The sequence below is a fragment of the Electrophorus electricus genome, chromosome 13 (assembly GCF_013358815.1).
Source record: "Electrophorus electricus isolate fEleEle1 chromosome 13, fEleEle1.pri, whole genome shotgun sequence".
In the NCBI taxonomy this organism is placed as follows: Eukaryota; Metazoa; Chordata; class Actinopteri; order Gymnotiformes; family Gymnotidae; genus Electrophorus; species Electrophorus electricus.
Window position 1 is genome coordinate 8,927,885 of NC_049547.1, and position 21,586 is coordinate 8,949,470.

General features: G+C 41.0%; 1 protein-coding gene across 4 annotated transcripts in view; it reads right to left on the reverse strand.

The window, feature by feature from the left end:
- Positions 1–17,827, reverse strand: part of LOC113571339 (coiled-coil domain-containing protein 9B) — a 28,432-nt gene extending 10,605 nt beyond the window's left edge. For 2 of the 4 annotated variants that reach the window (XR_004776786.1, XM_035532823.1), the window contains exons 1-6: positions 17,585–17,827; positions 8,235–8,342; positions 6,397–6,501; positions 5,359–5,502; positions 4,777–4,926; positions 2,100–2,174 (exon numbers count right to left, since the gene is read on the reverse strand). Coding sequence is in view for 3 of the 4 variants with exons in the window: in XM_035532823.1 (XP_035388716.1) it covers positions 2,100–2,174; positions 4,777–4,926; positions 5,359–5,502; positions 6,397–6,501; positions 8,235–8,342; positions 17,585–17,596 (594 nt within the window). In the remaining variant the exon portion in view is untranslated. Of the gene's footprint in view, positions 1–2,099; positions 2,175–4,776; positions 4,927–5,358; positions 5,503–6,396; positions 6,502–8,234; positions 8,343–15,382; positions 16,091–17,584 lie in introns of those variants that run through there. The other 2 variants (XM_035532824.1, XM_035532825.1) reach the window with 2 other exon arrangements.
- Between the last annotated feature and the right edge of the window lie 3,759 nt (positions 17,828–21,586).

The following is a 21,586-nucleotide window of genomic DNA, read 5'->3' on the forward strand; positions in this document are numbered from 1 at the left end:
ATGGCTGCTGAAATTTACACTATAGATCATCTGCATTTCTTTCATTATTGAACACAACAGTAATATCACATGAACTTAATATTGACCTTGTAATTGTTGTTCTTGTGAATTTCAGTGATAAATCGCTGTTCTACCCGCTACACACCAGGCACTATGTGAGCAGAGAGGATACTGTACTATGAGTGTATCTTCATTTAAAACCAATAGAAATGTAATATGATAACAATTGTAAGATAGTTATTCTTTCTAGCCAAATAAATAATTGAAGTCTACAGCTTATTCTCCAGCTTCTTATTCAAAATTCCCAGTCCACCAACTCAGCAGGCTAATGGCAAACAGCATTTTTTCCTGGGATTTGAATACACTAAAGCCATATATTAATTAACTTCATGAATTTAGAGAGGGAGAGTGCTTTACTTGTTTGGATATTCTTTCTTCTTTCCCCAAACTTCCTGTACTTCACAGCCAAACAGGAAATGTCATCGTTTTTTATGTAATGGACTTAAAACAAATCACTGTTTGTCATGGTTCTATGGCAGTGAACAGTGCTAAAATGCCATTTTGTCTTATTTAAATCAATTCACCTTCGATATATGGTTTTGGATCAGTGCCTTTTCCAGTTTTGGACTAAATCCAGTACAGCTGTAATTGTATTTGATTAGAACAGTGCCCAAAAAACATAAACTAAGCTCATAACATCATAAAGAAAAGCAAGTATCTTTAATCACATAAGCTGACGAACATATCTCTGCCTCAGTAAGTTATGAATGTCCGCAAGCAATGAATATGTTCCATATTCAAATGCTATCATTATTTATAGGATTCATTACAACTGACTAAAAATAATTTTGCTGTGCTCAAATCTCCACATCATCTGTTTGATATACCTTGCACACAAGATGTAAAATATTATAAATTAATATGCAAATTTACATGCAAATCACCCTTTTTTTCAAAATGGCAATTAAACAGGCTATTGGTAAGATGGTACATTGTTGACACTTGTAAATGACCTGGTCTTGATCATAAAGTGAATGAAATTTCCAAAATTGAAATTATCCAAAAGGGTATGGAGTCAGTAAAGTTTTCCTCAGCTTGTCTTTACTGTGTGGGCTCATCATCTTCAAAGGGCTTTGGGATAGCCAATCAAACCATTCAGAAATCAATTAATATTGTTACTTCTAGTAATCAGTCACTTACAAGAAAATAATTCCTTTTAAATATCAGTCCACATGAGGTTGATGTTTCATACGCTTGTGATGGTTTGGTGCTAGACCAGGGGCCTCCACTGCTTACCCCACTCTTGAAGCTAACTGCATATGGTACATTTTTGTCTTGTTTATAAACTCTTCTTGAAAGCATAAATATGTTGAAAAAGTGATAGTTAAGTGTAAATGATGCTGAAGAAACTTATAGGAGGACCATTTCAGACTACACTCTCCATTTCTATTCTCCAGTTCGGAAGCTAATTCAGCTGTCCATGTTACATGTGGTAGAAATTTTAAATCCTAAAATGTCATAACACGTGACCAAATGTAATTTATAAACCACTGCATGGTGGATGTGTTCTCAGCAAGTACTGAGTAACAGAGGAACATGCACAGATCAACCAAAATGGGCAGAGACAGCTTTATTCATGGGAAACATTTCCCTAGAAGGAGACCTAAATCCTCAAACCCTTATAACATGGGCAGTTATGTTGGGCAAAACCTTCCTAGTGGTACTGTTTAAGTAATATTTTCTATAATTTAAGGTCATTCTCATACCTGCCCCTGGCCAGTAATTAAAAACTTTGCATTGCTCTTTTAATTTTAAGTGGTAGAACTAGTACTGGCCAATATCAAATTGCGGCATAAGGTCTTTTGGTTTCTGCTACTGCCAAGACATACATCACCATCACAAAAAAATATGTACCTCTTTTTTATAAAGAGTAGAAACATTAGGGTGACATTAGCACTCGAAGCAACCTTTCTGAATGGCATTATACTAGTGGTAAACTTGGAGAGACAGGAAGATGGCAGACAGAGGTGGAATAGAAAGGCAACAAAGAAAGGAGACAGAGAGCGTAAGAGAGGGATGGAGAGAAAGGAACAGCTCACCTGAGGATAGGGATCATACTCGCCAAGTCCATAACTGGCCTCAGTGTGACTCTTTTGTTCGGATTTCCTCCCAGCCTTGAGACAGAGAGAAAGAAACATAGAAACATAAGAGAAACAACTGCTGTAGAAACAAACATATAACAGCTAAGAGACAATGTAAAGCCAATTTGTCATTATAATAACAAACCCAGAGATCATGATCAATGGCCTAGTTACAGCTTACTTCCTCTAAGCAGTCAAGTTTGATCAACCCTGGAGGTGTTTTATTTGACATTAAAACACTCTACATTATCCTACATATTACACGGCTACTTACCAGGGGAAAAGGAAAAAAATTAAAACTCAACGACCTGACACAAAGATCAGTACTGAACGCATTTTATTATCTGGTTAAGCATCCACTAAGAAAAAAGGGGAAAAAAAGCAAACCTGCATACACCTTAGAATGCCCTGACTGACCAAACAGAATAGTGTTCCACATAGTCGTTAAATAAAGTTCACTTGAAGTGAATACACATTTAAAAAAGTCAAGAATGATTTTACAACATTGCATGTTTGTCTGTGTTTCTATGGAAAAATATAAAAATAACAAAAGTAAATATTACATAAAGGGCACGTGTGGATAAAGGGTTATACTGCCCTCACCTGGACAAAACCAGTCTCTTTAGAAAAGGCTTACTTCATCAACAATAGCATTCTCCTTTCATTTCAGGAAACAATAGTTGGGGAAAATATTTATAGACACAATACTGTAGCTGATCTACTAGGAACAATATATGGTTTATCTATGTTAACTATACCCATAAACACACACAAAGCAAACGAAAGGTGTCAGACTGTTTGAGGAGAGATAAAACACAGAGACAGACGAGAGAGTGACAAATTGAAAGAGAGAGAATGTCAGACTCACTGCTTGGGGACAAATAAATACACATGCTTGTGAGTGCACACATGCACAGAGCACAAACATGCAAACTGAGACATGTTTAGCCTCTTAGCCAGCCAATTCTGGAACCCCACCTCTCCTCTCCTCTCAGCTGCTGCATAATTTGGCCTTTCAGAACAAAGACAGCTAAATGTTAATTAGATTAAAAACCTACTGTTGATTATGTCAGGAAGCAATGCCATTGAGAGAGAGAGAGAGACAGGAGATTAAGAACAGAGAGCATGATGAGCAGGTGCTGAATCAGAGAGCAAGCTGCCTTCCTTTTCTCTCCTCTTTGTGGTTGCGTCTAGCCTACACACTGGGAGTATGTGAATCGCATTTGTCCCATGCACTCAGTCCCAGACGAAGCGGAAGCAATGGCACCTCTCAAGCATCTGGTCTGCACTGACACACTGCAGCACGACCATCACCAGAGTCATCCTGCAGTGATCTGCTCCCAACGATTTGGTGACGTAGCTCAGGAATTCAGGGAGCCTCGCTCGTTTGTGACTCAGCTTCACTCCCACTAGTATTAATGGAGTCTCTCATCAGCAAGACAGAAATCTACAGTCCAAACCAGCACACCCTGCTGTGCAATGCTACAGAAAAACAATGCCAAGAAAATGCTTGGATTTGCTGCAAGTCAAAGCAGAATGCATACAAACAAGTAAGAACCCATCTATCAATTGTGATAACGGCCACTAAAAACTTCAAACACATTGGTATTGATCTCATTTCAAAATTAATTTTGATATAACAGATGTCGCAAAAGGTACCAACTAATGGACTGAGGACAGAAAGATAAAAGGAGTAGACTTCGTGGTACAAAAGTACTACATTTTTAGTGGAATACTTGGAACAGCTGAATCATGGTTATTTCATGGTTCTGAATAGACATTAGCTCTGCTGAATTCTGAAAAGCACAGGTGGCACTGAGAATGGTTAGTCTCAGCAGACCCTCCCCCCAAGTGCAACAGTCTGGGTTTCTTGAGACTGTGGGGTGCAGGACATTCCTTCATGTCTAGAAGCTATTCAGCACAACAGGGTCTGAGACAAAGAAAGCTGAGTACGCAAGTCAATGTGAAGGAAGGCAGTGGGAATTTAAAAAAAGGGGGCAAGTTTGGAGTTAAGTGGAGAGGGAGCAAAACTGAGATTTATCCATATGGACTTGTTTACAATGTGTCTCCAAAGGTAATGGTACCAAGGGGCTGACAGAGTACTGTACCCAACAGAGGCTGCAACAACAGGACCACTGACTCTTGCTAGGACTGAAGCGTGGCTGTACCATAGAGACCATGGGAAAGGCTTCCTTTGATGTGAGTGTGCCCTGCAGTGCATGGATGCACAGTATTATCACCGTATCTTGCACGGGCCCAAAGTTTCAGGCGAGGGCAAAACATACAAGGCCTGTGCATATGGCTCTTAGCAGCTTCAAGAACAATAAGGCAGTTCACAGAAAGCATCTAATCTTACAGCAACTCATTCTCACAGCAGAGCGCTTGATGTTGGTATGTCTGCTGTATGATCCTGAATATTGTCCTCATTCTACCTTATACTGTACATCGGTGTACATGTACAACCACAATAAAAATGAACTGAATTGACCTAGCACTAAACTACATAATACTGTTAAACAGCAGCATGCCAGAACATAATGTCTATGCAGATTATATATAAAAAAAAAAAAAAATCACACACACACACACACACACACACACACACACACACACACACACACACACACACACACACCTGGGCTTGTGTGCCTCCTTTGGTGCTTAGGCTATGCCATCCACCTGCAGTAGTTTCTGCCAGGCCTTCCTTGTCCTCAATAGGGAGCTTGGTGCCCACTGGGCTTGTAGGACCACTCTTGTCCACTCTCTCACTGACCACCCTCTTCCCCTGAGACAACAGGGCAGGTCTCAGACCTTCACAGACTTCACTTCACACCAAATGAAAGATACTCAAACTTATCACAACATTTTTAAGTATGTTATTTTAGTACAATTAGGGAATTTTAAGGATTTCCATCAATTGTAGTCTGTTGTGCCACATGCATGAATTTCCTTCGCTACATGAATGGAGCGGTTTTACACAAGCTGTTTCACAACCTTCATATAGCAATTCAAATGAACTATAAAATCCAGCCTATTCCAGAAACCAATCCACAGGCTAAACCTGACTCAGTCTCAAAAGAAACAGGTACCTATGGCAACTGCCAACTAAACCATTTCACAGCATGAGGACACTTACTCATCTCATGGTTCCCATATCAAAGCTTGAAAACTGCATTGCTAATTCAGGCATATGTCACACACACAGTTCAGGACTTGCCTTGGTGTTTCCTGACGTTGTAACGAGCAGCTGCCTCCGTTTGCCCCGGCCAGCACTGAAAATGGCAGACCCTGTTTCTCCCTGCTCCTGTGGGCTTTTGGGGCTTGTGCCCCCTGAGCCCTTCTTGGTCACCACACGCTTTTCCTTCGCCACAAGAGAATAGGGGAAAAAAAGAGGAATTGATTAGTCCACTTTGTAACCATTACAAAGTAGGGCAAGGTTTGGTGGTTAGCATATTTGCTTCTCAGCGCTATGGTCTTGGGTTTGAGTCCCTATCTGGGGGGAGTTTCCATGTTCTCCCTGTGTCTGTGTGGGTTTCCTTCGCGGTCTCCAGTTTCCTCCCACAGTCCAAAAACATGGATGGTGAGTGTTTGTAAAAGCCGATATCTGTCTGTAAAGCATCCTTGAGTCTGAGAAAGGCTCCATGTAAATAAATAATAATAATTACTTGTACATGAACAATACATTTTTTCCCTTGAATCTTTTGTTTATGCACATGTCAACTATGGGGTGTTAACTACTCATATAAAAAATGCTAATCACTTTGTGTGCACCAATAACTAGCTAGATGCCCAGCAAGTTAGCTACTGCATAGATGCACAAAGATGCCTTGTGCATGTGCATTTGAACAATGGCACTCAGTCAGTTAGTGAGTAAAAATGTCTTCTAGGCTGTCCCTCTAGGCATTTTGGCAGCAACATAATACATTGCAAAGGTTTACCAGATTTCAATCAGAATACTCTATAAGGACATGCAGTTGGCTGTTCACAGTATTAAAACCCTTCAAAATAACATGTAACTCAAAAATACTACTGATTCTAAGTTAATGATAACCAGTTAGAGTAATCTTTGCCAGCTTTCATACAGTGTTGGCCACAACGTCATGGAAAAGCAGACAATCTCTGTAAACAATTTCAGTACACAAAGTGAATAAAACAATAAATAAAAACAATACATAATACAGTACCACATGAATCATGAATTGGGGGCTGGGAGGTGGTGTCAGCATCAAATGAAGAAGGGCACCAGGCCACTCACTGTTGGGGACTTGTTGATGGTGATGATGAGGTCTTCAACTTTCCCTTTCCGGCTATGCAGAGCCATGCCCTCCTGCTCTGCCCGCTTCTTATCCTCCTCCACCTCCTTCAAGACACAATGGAGCTGAGAGTCAACCAATGCACACAGCCAGGTGTGACTGCTTCCAAAAAGATTGGCTCTAGTAGCTGTAGCCCTGGACATGGGTTAAATACTTTGCTTCAAAATGTTAAAAGGTGCTAACTATTAAACAAAGCTAGTCTTGAGCAACATGCCTGGGGCCCTCTGGCTTTCACCAACATGGCAGCATGATGGGGTTTAGCATTCCTGGATTAAGGGAAATTTTGAATGGCATGCCACAATTTAAAATGTATTAAAATATGTATTAAAATAACAATTACCAATAAAGATCTAACCTTGTAAATTTGCCTTATATTACAGCATTGACTATACTAGACTGTACAACAAAATTATATAAAAGGTGGACCTTAAAAAAATTCAAAGCTGTTTTTAGAAATGTTCTATCTCATGCGATTTAGTGATATGTAGTTAAATTTTACATATAATTAATGTAACATTCATAAATAAGGCTGTTATTGCATTTAAAATGTGTACAAATGTACTTCTAAAATGTACAGTGTATGAGTTTTGCCTATATTTGGCCTCATAGCATCTCCAGCAGTAGTCAAGCAGTAGTCTGCTACCATAGAGGGAATCCACCAGAGTATGCGAGAGGGGCGGCATGAATGTGGAGCAGGGAGCAAAGCAATGCAGTTTGGCCTGGAATGAGGAGCGAGCTGTCACAAGTCAGAGCACTGGGGTTTTGTCTTGCTCCAAGATGGCTCTAGTACCACTTAAGGGCAACACGTAACAATAGCGCATAATTAAGTTGCACTTAACATTTTAACAAGATTGGAGCTGTCTAGGTATTTTTAACAGAGTCCACGTAAATGATAAAAAAATAAAAGTGTCTAAAACTCCTAATGGTCAACATGAGCACGGTGTGGTAATCACTACCACAAATAACTGGAATTTAACAAGACATATCTTAAACACGACAGTTTTCTGTGCACTGGGAAGTGTCCCTGTAGGATGCACAAAAGGAAAAACAACAATATTATTGTTGGAGTGGGAGGGGGATCTTAAACAATTTTATGAACAAAGCCTTTTGCAGCCTACTTCTGTTTTCAATAACACGTTACTTGTGTCCAGAACGTCCTTATCTGTGATCAAATCACTGAAAAACATGGCCTTTTGTGGCTTACTGCTTTATTAAAACAGAAGCATTTTATCTGGCTTGAAAGGGAATGGAGAATGGGAAATGGATACACTGGAGCGGAGTTGGAGTGTAGGGACTGCAGGAATAAGAAAAAACTGGAGTGGAGGTGGAATGGAGTGATTACACAACACTTTTCTGCAGATACACTCCACTCACATACACTGGGATCCTCTTTCCTTGGTACTGCTTTTTCATACTATACATAATGACATATGAGTATACTGGAACCAAAAACTAACTAAAGGTGATTCTGAAAACACATGGATTCAGCATGCAAAAATAAATAACAGGTATTTATTGCAGCAAGCAAAACCATTGTTGAGCAGTGTTATTGGTCACATTCTGATTCTCAGGCCCACATTTACTCTATACAATTCTTTGTGAAGGGAGAACTATATGACTATAGCAAACTTTCCATCATAAAACACAACCAGCTATCTGTCTCATCAAAACATTAATCTAACGTTATTGCCCAGAATAGCCTTGTAAAATTTAGTGTATTCTGAAACAAAACAGTTTGCGAGTAGCTAACAGTCTAGGGAGTCCAATCCAATGACCTCACCTGATAGCGCTTCATGAGGGCTTCATTCTTCTTGCGCAAAGCTTCAATCTTCCGGTCCAGCTCAGCGTCTTTCTGTTCCTTCTTCAGCAGCATTGTGTCTGTGGGGCTCTGGGGACAAAATCGTTTTAGTCCCGTTTCAAACTCAAACCATTTTTGGTTATAGCGCAGCCACAATACTTAAAGTTTAAATAGATTGCAGGACATAAATATGTGAAACTCCTTCACATAAACAGTACCAGCCTGAGTGTATCTGACGTTTGCATTATGTTACCCTAAAAATGGCTCTAAGTACCAGCTCAAGCTTGGGCAGTATACTTTATTAACCCTCTGGGGTTCACCATGACATCAGTGAAGGATGCTATAATGATACAGAAATCAAAATAGAATGCACATTACTATATTCAGCGAACAAGATATTAATTACAACAATAAATAGTAAGAATTATATGCTTCCAAAAAAAACATGGTTTTTAAAGAACTACAGAAGTTTTTTTTTAAATTAAAAAAAACAAACAAACAAAAAAAACCTAAGAAAAAAACTAATACTTATTTTAAACCTGCAAGTTATTTCAGTCAAGTCTATGATGTACATTTGTTGTACTTCCTCCTGGCCCATTTCCTGCAGTAACAACATGTTTGACGCTTCTGTAGTTTTAGCTACATATCACCACCTCACACCACAGCCCAACCCCCAGGAATACCATATACCAGACTATTCTTTCAAGGCTATCTTGGAGCATGGGAGTCTGGGTAGTGCAACCCTTATACTCAACTGTGCAACTCCCTGCTTGTGGATACTGCATTACTGGGGTCAGTTTCCACGATGCAACATGATCACCTTACGTCCCAAAAATTCTGTTAATGTCAGCGCGATTGCCCATGGAAGCATGGTCTGCAGAAGCTCCCCTCCCCCACACTGAATGAACAGGAGGTGCTCATGCTGCCCAAGTGACCGTCACTGCAACAACCTGACCACAGTTCATGTCCATGGATCATCTGCATCACAGGTTCCCAAGCAGCAAATGCAACTAGTGATTTCCATACAATTCTTCACTATGGTTGCTTCAAGAGTGGTGGCTACTAATCAATAAAGTACAAAGTTTAGAACTTTAGTTTGTTTAAATTGTAGCTTCAGATTATTTGAGCACTTTGTAATGTGTGGTTAATGCAGACCACAATCGAAATAAAAATCACAGCATGTATGAAAACTTTGCAACACTTTGTTGTGCCTAAAATGATTAAAACTGGGCTGAATAACACTAAAAATTACTAGGGTGTAACAATTCACATTTTCAGATTTAGTGCAATTTTTATTCAATTTTGGGAGGTCAAAATTTGATTTGGTGTTTGATATTTTAAAGATTTAATGATTAAGCAGAGTTCCAACTATACCATAGGCAAAGTTTATTTGAATAACACATTTCCATATACAATGGCAATCCTACACAAATGATTTTGGTTCTAAATACAAACTTTATTTCAAAATTACTGCAAAGTGATATTTGTCAAGTGACCTTATAAAACTGCGTAGTTAAGCTATAAAACAGCACAAAAGTACTTTTTTTCTGTACTTGGGTTTTTTATTAAAACAAAGTTTAGGAAAAGTCTAAATAATAAGCTCATTGTTACATAATGAGTATTAATGTAACAATGTCCATAGTTACTGGGCCCATATTATTTTATATATGGTATTTCCTCGATGTCCACTTACATTTTTGTTGATTAATGGTACAAAAATAGTCATAATTCATTTTTCCAAGACCATTCTTCAACCTCTCTTCATACTGAAACATGCCTTAGAACTGCAATGTGGGTGGGGCTAAACTTCTGTAGACTAAATAGGCAGAGATATAGAAATTAGTTTGTTCTCGTGACACAGAAACAGTGATTTCCAAACATGTTTTTGCAGCTTAGATTTCATATGTAGACTGCATAGATTGGGGAGTAGATATTGCCTTTTGAAATTTCAACAATATTTAAATATTACTTCAAAATTCTGTTTTAACAAAATGAGGGAAATTCAGTTTTCACGATGTGACAAATGAAAGAATTTAGCCTTTCTATAGCATGCCTGCTAGAACAGAGCATTCTATTTAAAGCAATTTATGCAATACTTTTGCCATGAAAAAAACAACACTACATGTGATCATAGATATAAGCATGCAAGTAATGTCCATTTGTAAATATTTGCCCTAAAAATGCTATCATTTAAACACTCAAACTGGCTTGAAGGACCAGAAGCTAGTCAGGTGGCTAAAGGGGAGCAGAGAAAGGATGCCTACACAGTGTGAGGCAGTGTCTGCAGGGACTACAAGCTCACAGATCAGAGAAAGGGGTAATTCAAGAGCAGAAGCAAATGTACTGGGAATCCAGCTCACATTGGAGGAGTACACAACAATCAGTCTCCTCTGCTCACTGCTCACACCAATCCTTCATCCTTACAAAATACACATCCAGCACACAGATGCAGAAGTCTAATGCACTTTTTTGTACTGTACACCATCTGATAATCAATATCTCAATATTTGCTTCCACGATATGCAAACGATCTATGCAACACATTAAAGCATTTCTTGTGTGCTGTGAGCATGCTGACCCAATCTCAGATTTTGCTGAGGAGGGTTCTTGAGTCATCAAAACAGTCACATCTTTCACGTGAAGCAACATGCGCAAGTAATTTTTCTAAAAATTTCAGGTCAAATGTTTTATCATATCAGTTGAAGGGATTGCCACAGTGCTTTTAACATATTGCTAAGCATGTCACTATGTTTGGTAGTATAATTGTATCATGACATTTTTCACCATATTATGCAGCCCAACTTCTAAAACCGTGTCCAGCTTTAGTAGTAAAGATACAGCTAGAGTCTCAGAGAAGTGCTAACTAGGACCTACACTAGGGCTGAAAGATATACAATATTTGGAAAAAGGTATTGGCACATCTACATATTACATTAACTTTTATGATATCCCATTCTAAACCTATAGGCATTAATATGGAATTTGTCCACCCTTTGCAGCTCTAACATGTTCTAATCTTCTGGGAAAGCTTTCCACAAGATTTTTTGAGTGCGTCTCCAAAGGATTTTGGGAATTTTTGCCCATTCATCTAAATGAGCATTTGTGAAGTCAGATACTGAGAGGGCCTGGCTCCCAATCTCCATTCTAGTTCATCCCACAGGGGTGGAGGTCAGGGCTCTTTGCAGCCCTGTCAAATTCTTCCGCACCAAAAACTTACCCAATCATGCCTTTATGGACATCACTTTGTTCCCCAAGGAAGTAGTCAAGCTGGAACAGAAAAGGTCCTTCCCCAAACTATTCCCATAATGTTAGAAGCATACAATTGTCCAAAATGTCTTGGTATGAAACATTAAGATTCCCTTTACCAGACCTAAGGGGCCTAGGCCAACACTTGAAAAACAACCCCATAGCATTATCCCTCCTCCACCAAGCTTTACAGTTGGCGCCAATGCCAGGAGAATGTTACATGCCTGACTGCATTCCCCAAAGCCAGACTCATCCATCAGACTGCCAGATAGAGAAGCGTGATTTGTCACTCCACAGAACAGGTTTCCAGAACAGGTCCATTAGCGGTGTGCTTTACACACTTGGCATTGTACTTGGTGAGATGAAGCTCACAAGCAGCTGCTCAACCATGGAATCCCAAATCATGAAGCTCCTGTAACAAAGTTTTTGTGCTGATGTTTAATGCCGGGGAGTTTCGGAAAAACAGTTAAAGCCCACTTACGCACTGTGTGCATCAGCACTCACCGACCCCACTCTGTAACTTTATGTGGCCTGCCACTTCATGGTTATGTGGTTCCTAAACCCTTCCACTTTTAAATAATACCACTCACAGCTGATTGTGCAAAATCTAGGAAGGAAGAAATTTCAGAAACTTTTGCAACGATGGCATCCTATTACAATAGCAATACAATATTACAATACCACGCTCTAATTCAGTGAGCTCTGCAGAATGACCCATTCTTTAACAAATGTCTGTAAAGTCAGACGGTATGGCTAGGTGCTTGATTTTATACACATGTAGCAACTGAAACTGAATGAAACAGCTGAATTCTGTCAGGGTATGGCCCGTCCTCCTGAACGTCTCCCCGTGTGTTCGTGTGTGTGTGTGCGTGCGCGCTCGTCAGTGTGGCCACCCGTGTTTCACACCTGCTCCTCATTGTGTCATTAGTATGCGTGTGTGTAAATAAAAGTGTGATCCTGTTTACGCAACTCGTCCCTGCATCCTGCTTAACCTCCTACGCGTCACAAAAACACCGACCACCAAAAGCATGCCTGGGATGAAAGGCAAAAAAAAAAGGAAGGAGAAGAAAGGACCTAAACACCCTCCCACAGCCATCGCAGGAAAGCCCTCCATACTTTTGGGCACACTCCAGACTCCCACAACAGGGGAGAGTGCCACTGGAGGATTTTGGGGGGACCCTGAGTGTGATCCAGGTGCGGATTCGGCGGAGTTATACGAAACCATGTCGGACTACCGGGACTGGTACAATGAGGTCCAGTACTTGGAGAACGGACTCCGCAAGGTCCTCAAAGAGACCTTCATTCATCTTGGCCTCACTCCATACTCCCACAACAGGAGAGGAAGCCACTGGACGATTTTGGGGGGGCCCTGAGTATGGTTCAGGATCAGACTCTGCGGAGTCCTACAGACCCCAGCCGGACTACGAGGATCGGCACTCAGAAGTGGACTCCGCTGGGTCCTACGACCCCTACATGGACTACTACAAGGGTTACGCGGATTGTGGAGATAGAGGGTTAGTGCGGCAACATCAGTCTGCGGCCGGACTTGGGGTTTGACTATGTGGACGATCCGCCAATGGAGGTGGAGAAGGTCCTCTATGGGGATCCTCCCACTGACAGTGACATTCAATCTGCCATCTCCACAAACGACAAGCTTCCGGCACCTAAGATACTGCACAAGGCTCTGCCCAGGAGGTATCGCTTAGGTGCAAACAAGCCATCCTGTGCAAAACATCTAGTGGCAACCTTATCCGAGGAAGAAACTCCCTTCACTAGGGCACACAACCCTGGAATTTGTGTCCCTTGCCTCATAGAGGCAAGAGGGAAGCGACACCAGTGCCCACCCCAGAGATGGGCAAAGTAGCAGGTGCACCTCCTGAAACAGGGCAGCAAAAGTTACCGCCTCCCAAATCGGCGAGGGGCGATCCCCCACAGGCAGGTTGGACTTCAGCCCAGCCGACGACTGGGGGACAGCCCAGGGGCTCTTACTGGCATACCTGGACTCCTTAATAATCCCTTGTGTAATTTTGTACCCATCCCTGTCACTGTGTCTGTCCCAGTTGCTTTGTCCCCCTTGGTGTCTGTGCCTGTGCGTGTGTCCGTCCCTGTGTCTGTTGTTGTCCTGGTCCCTGTCCTTACCCCCCTCTGTCTTGCTCACGCTGGCACGTGTTGGGTCACTCGGTCCTCTGGCCTTGCCATTTGGCGTTGGTTTTGGGGCCGTAGCCCGATAGGCTGGTGCACCAGGAGTCGCACCATCGAGGAGGGGCTCTGTCACGGTACGGCCCCTCCTCCCAAATGTCTCCCTGTGTGTGTGTGTGTGTGTGTGTGTTCGTCGGTGTACCCCCCCGGGTTCCAAACCTGCTCCTCGTTGTGTCATTAGTATGCGTGTATAAAAGTCTACCATTTACGTGATACTGTTGTTGGTGTTTGGATTTGATAGCCTGAGAGTTACGTCTTTAATATTGTGTATAACTAAAACGTGTGATCCTGTTTACACGACTCATCCCCGCATCCTGCTTAACCTCCTACGCATCACAAATTCAATGATTCAGAGGTGTGTCCCAATATTTTTGTCCACATAGTGCATCTTCGGCATAGTGATAACGCAATATGACATTCTCAAATAACACAAAAAGCTGAGATAGCAGTCTTTAGAACTCATCCGCTGTTATTTTGAACTACTTTAGCTTCATCTTTTAGTGTCAGAATGGAGCAGACAAAAAGTGTTTATCAGACTTGAATTTCAAGGTTTCTGTTAAGTCATGCTAAAGTTAATATTCTGGTGTTATTTGTTATAATTATATTTTGAATTCTTACTGACTATTCTGCTAGAAGTCTTGTTTGTCATAGTTTAAATATTTAGAGAGATTATAGATAGTGCTGAGCAACAATATTTTTGGAAAAGAACTTTGATCAAATTTATGACAATAATATGATGACATGATTTTAACATTTTTACTTGATAAGCATAAATGCAACAGCCTATCACACAGCAGAAATAAATGTGACAACAGCCAGTCAGTCTGTTTTGGCTTGCATATCAAAGTGCATGTCTATTTCCTACCAACCATTGTTTGAGGTACCAGTACTGAAGAAAACTCTGAACACTAGGAAAAATTAGTGGAACTAGCCACTGGAACGAAAGTGAAAGTGAACTCATATCATCCTCTAAACATCGGTTATATGGAAGTGGTCTGGGTATCTGAAAAGTAATGAAGCACATATCAAGACAGTTTGCAAAATATGTTGCTAATTGGTGCAAACCAAGACTGGAAACACAACAAATCTTTTCTATCACCTGAAAGGGTTCCATCCCCCTGACCACAGTGTGGAAAACGCAGCCAATGTTTGCCCATCCATGTTTTACCAATGCTAGTGGAGTTGTACCAAAACAATAAGTCATATCATCTCTTGCAGCCATTACCCCATATGAAAAGTGATTTAAAAAAAAAGAACAAGGTTATAACAAGCACAGTTTCAATGATATAACAAGTTCGGATGTACCAATTACTGGTTTGCAGGTTTGCATTTTTTTACACAGATTTCTACCTTTAAAACATTTGAGAGATGTAGAAGCAGTACATAATGTTATTTAATGTTACTTTATTTCAAGGCAGATAAAGCATGCTTGCAGTTAAAATGTTTACATTATATTGTTCTATTTTTGCAAATAAAATATTCTAAAGTCTACCTAATGAATGCTTAGGCTTCAGTCATTATCGGTCTCTTCAAACTGGCAGCAAAATCAAAGTTTGACTGATCATATTTTTGCCATATCCCCTAGCCGTAACTAGAACTTTGAATAAATTAATAAACTGATGCTTTTGTCAATTGTTTGTTAAGGTTGCTGATTGGCATCAAAATATTTATAAGAACATACTTACATGATTGTGTGTAGCTATTAGCCCTTCTTTGTATTAATCATTTTTAATATGTTCTCTTAAAATCAGCATTAATTATGTTACAGGAAAAGAGCTGGTGGAGAAGTAGGGTTGCTCTGGAAGCAGCAATCGACCTGCCAGTGCACGTCCTAAAAACAGAATAAAAAATGAACTCAAGATCCAAATAACTGTTCACAAAGGGTTAGCAAAGAGAGCAGCAAAAAGCTTAACCACAGGTCTTCTCTGTAGGCACAGACATGGCATTTCATTCTGACATGGCAGGGTACCAAAGTCTTCAGCAAGGCTCTACAACATTGATGGGCTTCAGTATTGCACTCTCAGAGAGAGAAGGATGCATCAGTGTGTCCACTGCATTCCCATCATCAAAGCCAAAGTGGCATGTGAAATGGAAGCGACGGCATGCGAGACAAATTTGTCAATCAGGAAGCATCCTGAATATTAATAATATTTTATATTAGCCAGGCTTTAAGTGAAAATAAGTGTATTCATGCTATACTGAACTATATAACGAATAGACCTAGTAACTATAAAAGTTTTTCCATCATGTTTCTTTTAGGCAAATCCCCCACTCTCAAGATGGAAAAGGAACATCAAGATACAAGTAAAAAAAACAAATGAACTCATTAGCCTGGATTTTCAACATAGTAATTGACAACTGATTGCAATATTGATATATATTGCAATATACAATATATAGAATGAAAAGAATTTCAAAGAATGCTTAAACAAATATCCAGCCTGAGTCCATATATTTCACCTTGACCCATCACCTCATATCAAAATAACATTTGTCTGTAATCTAGACACCAAACACTAATAGGCAGCCATGAGCAAAAGCTCTTATAGCAACAAAGACAAGAATGCTTGCCAATTACACCATCTGAGAAAGAATTCCTACTATATTGCCACAATTAGCTCCTGTGGTGATAGTCTCTCAGTTGCAGCTGCCCCTTCATTTGCCAGTCAGCAAACAAGAGGCTAAAAGAAAGAGAGACTGGCAAGGTGGGGGAAACCAGCACAAAAAGCAGCTGGTCACGTCAGGGATGACAGAATCCTCACTCATCCATGTGACTTTGCACTCAAAGCAGAATAATGAGTCACATCACACACACACACACCAGCAGACAAACTAGGAGGGCTGAGTCTGCCAACACAACCTGGGAAAAAGGGCACAAGGCAACAGCTGCTGAAACCAACTTTTTAACATATTACACTTGCAAGCTTTTAATAGGAATCTTAATCTGTCTTCTGTGAAATGCCTTAAATTTGAGGACCCAAGATTTGATTGGTTGATGTTAATGAAATAAGATATGCTAAATGTGGAATATGTAGATTTCTTAGTATTCTCTGTATTCTTGGTGCTGTTACTATAGTAAATCAAATTGACATCTTAGTGAGCACATTATGTGGGGCCTGAATAGTAGCGCTAGTGAGACAGAAAAAAGTGCTCATTGCAAATGGGAAAGGAGAGGGGGATGCATAGCCAATGAATGCTCAAAGATCAACACAGACAACAGACAGGGTTTTACATCATGGCAGGGGCTTAGAGAAGGGGAGTGTTTAGCAGGCAGAGAAACATCAGCTTCGGTTGTCAGGGTACCCAAACACAACATCACACTGCACACTGGGCACAGTGTACACACACACAGAAGGGCAGAATGCCCTGCTGGCAATGCCAAAACGAGTCACCAGTGTGGAAACAGGAACAGAGAACATGATAATCCAAGCACAGCTCCCCACCCCACCCCCAAACCATTTCCGAATCTTACAAAGCAAATGCCAAAACATATCAGCACAGACGATCAGCTGACGACAGATTCCCTACACTGGCCTCCTCCCCAGCTTAGGCAGCAAACATTCGCTCTCGCCACTGCGCATGTGGTGAGGGCATGATGGCAGCTAGCGTAGGGCTGACCACAGCGCTGCACTTGCCCCAAGAAACCATATTTAGCTGGACAGCTAGAAGAGAACACCAGAGAGAGAGAGCGAGAGAAAGCCCGAGCGAGACATGAGCGTCAGAAGAGGAGGGAGAAGGAGACGCAGATGACAGCCAGAGCTAAACAAAAGAGTGACAGACAGAAAGAGAGGGAGAGGAGGAGGGAGAAAGGGAGCTAGCAAGAGAGAACAAGAGAGTGAGACAGAGAGATGGAAAGGAGAGAAAGAGAGACCAACCAAGCCACTCACAGCTCTATCCATGTCAGCGGCAAAAGCTGGGTTCCTTCCAAACACAAGGAAGCCGAGAAGGCACCGAGAGCTGCATGAAGTCTGTGAGCATGCCTCGATTACAAATAAAACGCTGTCGGGCTATAAGCCAAGATCGCCAACAAACACAAGAGCGCCCTTGCTAACAAATTTTATAGCAACGGCCCACTTTCTCCCTTGCACGCGCGCACACAATCACTCATACTTTATGCCCCTCTCTCTCTCACTCTCTCTCTCACTCTCTCTCTCTCTCTCTCACTCTCTCGCCACTCCTCCCACCGTGCTCCATCTAGCCCCCCCCCCCCCTTCTGTAGCACTTATTCGCAGTTAAAATAAACCTCGTACACCCCACCCTCTCCCTGCTTCCATTCTGCTGGAGAACACCCTAGCCTCTCAGGGGGGTCCTTTTTCTTATTTTTATGACAGATGTAGGGTTATCTGTAATTTTAAAATACAGGCGTTGCCTGTCAAGGGTGCAAACATTCAAGAATATTCGACCGCTTTTAGACAGAATGTCGGCCCACACTGACAAAGCTGCGAATTGTTCTGAGACACGACGTTTAAAGCAACTTGTCATATTTTATTCAAAAAAAGGTAGCTAGCTATCTAAAGTGTGTAAAATGATCAAAATGTCTATGACAAATTTCAATTAAACTTGGCATGTAGAACAGCTTATACAGCTAATCGCTAAATAACTGGTTAGATAAAAAGATCATTTTAACCAGAGCAAATGTATGTTAAAATCGACCTACAAAGTCGTGCATATATTCCCTTCAGGAAACACATACTTACCTCCAAGTTATCCTTTTCATAGATGTAAAGATTTGAAAAACAATCCATTATCGTGAAGTGGGGGGCGGCATCTTTTTGGTCTTTGAAGTCTTCGCTTTTGAAATCACTATACAAGACTTTACCCCGTGAGGTTTTCATTTTACCTGCTTTCTTGCTCATAATATTGTGGCGTTTATGTGTTCCTGTTAAATTACATGAAATGTATCCGACCGCTCTCACACAAAGCTCTGTCAAGGCAATGGGAAAATTCCAATTCGGCTGTTCAATCACTATTCTGCATGTAATACGCCATCTTGAGACATTCAGGGCCGTATCTATCTGATGTCGTACACGTGCAAGTAGGCCTAGTAGACCTAGGCACCTAATCAAAGCAATAGACTATTCTTCACTCTTATCCTATTACTGTAAGAAATAAGTAATAAAGTAACTAGCTGTATAGCTAGCTAGCTAACAGATGAATGGCCCTTCCTTGTTAATTGGTCCATAAGTACATTTAAGGTTCTGTTCAGTCATTTTCCTGTGTATGCTATTGTTAGCTGCCTTGTCATGTTTTTTTTGTTTTGTTTTTTAAATTTTGTTTATTTATTTATTTTTAGCTTTTGCCTTGTTTTTGTGGTCTACCTGTTTGTGTTTTACATTTAGTTTTTTACGTTTAAAAATAAACGCCTGTGAATATGGGTCGTCTTTGAATCCTGCCTCGCTTTTCAACGTTACACACACACACACACAGAACTCTGGGCATATCAGTGTTGAATGCTTGATGAACGAACGGTTCATTCACAGCTTTTGCTGTCCTCCACCTCTTTTCTATCGTTACCTCAATACTAGCCTGAGAGACCTTTGCATGGTGGGACTCTCAGGATTGCAGCACCTTTCTCAAGCTCTAGGTTAGCCCCAACCACTTCCATAGGGATCTGCTGTTCTTCCTCTCAAAGCCCTTCTGAGACCAAGAGTAGCCAGAGAATCTGTGATCTAGTCAACTTGTAAATTGAACTATGCCTTTATTTCTCAAATGTTACTAAATGTTTATAATTAATTGCATTTCATTTTCACACATTTGAAAAAAAAAAAAAAAAAAGGTCTTCTATCCACTTCAGCAACGTACCATTCATGGGGCTACCCTAGAGTTTGAGCAGCATCACCGTATACGGGCAGAATAACAAGTTAAAGCTCCCCATCAGCAGTAGAATTAATGAAGAATTCAAGAATTCACCTCCCACACTAGGGAGGTGCTGCAATACTGATAGCCCCACCACGCATTGAGGTCAGGGTTGAACAGAAGTGGAGGGCAGCAGAGGCTATGGATGCTAAGCCGTAGCTAAGTTACAAGGAGTTGGCGGACACAGTGTTTCATGGAATCAGTAGCATGGGTAGCAGCCCTACAAATCACCACAACAAGAGATTCATCACAGAAGGGTGAGCCAGAATAATATTTGCAATGTGGCCATAGGGAGTCTGGATAAGATGGGAGCAAGGAGTGAAGTGGTGAATCTCATGGGCCAAGCTTTGGAAAGCCAAGTTACATTGAATACAATTCTTAATCCAAGCGGTCTACATACAATATTGTAGACAACTTAACAGGCTGATTGATCAGTCTGCTCACTTTAAGAGTTTTGTATGTGTGGATCAAGCATCTGTTCCCCAGAGCACTGCTGAAGATCACTGGAGTCATTGCTGTCCTGTGTAACATGTGTATTTTGGAGAGGCCTCAGGTGTCATCAGTTTCATCTGTATGTTTGGCCTGCAAGTTTCACTATATTGTATGATCAAACAGAACAGACTACCCAATGTTCTCTCCTATGTTCAAATAGAACAGTCCTCCCTTTTGTACTTGCCATGTTAACTGTGTTACCTGTACTCAAACACACTGAGAAGTCATGTGTGTTTGTTGTAATTGTTACAAACCCCAGGAACAACCCTCAGACCCACACAGCCACATTCACTTGCACACACCCACCTATCTGCTCACCGGAATTCTAGCACACACCTGATTCCTATGCCCCTCATTACCAACCCCTTTATAAAATTCTCCTCCCCATATACTAGCCGCGAAGTATTGCTTACCTATGTGGCGTACGGAGCGTTTCCTCATCCTTTGTGTTTTCCTGGTTATTGCCTCCTGCCTGTTTTCTAGACCTCATCTCCTGCCTGACCCTGGGACACCTCCTGATCGCTACCCCGTGCTTCGACCCCGGACCGACCCGACCTGTCTTACTGCACATAAGCAGTTTGGTTGCTAAAATAAAACCTCTGCAACTGAATCCTCTTCTACGTGTGTGCAATTGTTACAGTAATAAGCCACTTGCCTTTGTCACTTTTGACTAATGTCAGCTGTCTAGGTCGGCAAAGCAAAGGACACTGAGATATCACTTATAAGGATTCTCCCTATCAGTACTTCAGAAGGTGAGGGCCCTAGACCAGCCACATGGGTATTTTTAAGGGCAAGAAGACCTAGAGGAATGTCTGTTTTTGTTTTTCTACCTTCTTCATCATGGGCACTGTTTGGATCATTCTTTCTATTCTTTCTGTTTGGCTCATTCATTCCATTTAACTGTGGATTGAAAAGTTGTAATGCCCACCTGGGCTTTAAAAGCCTTGTAAGTGATGCCTCAGTCATTTGCAGACTGAAGTATTTTAGCACTACCGAATGGCACATGATCATGTATTATTTCTCTTCAAATGCCATGCCTGGCAAATACAGCTTTCAGCTTTGCGATCACTGTGCAATCTCTTTTGTGAAGAAGCTGTTGCACCTCTAGATTCTTAGAAAAGTATTCCACAGTAATGTGTAAAAAGACCTGCCTTGAATCTCAATATCTAGCAGCAGTGACTTTAGTGGCTCTGCAATTTCTTGGTAGATGTTGCTGACAGTGATAATCTTTAAGAATGATGATGCCATTTTCCTGTCATGAAAAAGTCTCCACTGATGGTATTATGGATAACCTATAAACCTACAGCGCTGGATCTAACTGCTTTTGTGCATACTTTGTTCATTGATTGAACCTAGTTGTGATTGATATGTGTTGTAAGAACATAGCCTCTTGTAACTTCTTTAAGGGTTCCACCTAAAGAAATGGCTTGTTCACAGATGTGTAAAAGGAGCTGATGGAAAAGGAACCCAAGAGACTCAAGACACTGAAGGCTTTGATGGGCAGCATGAATTGACAACCTCAGAATCCTTCTCATTACCAT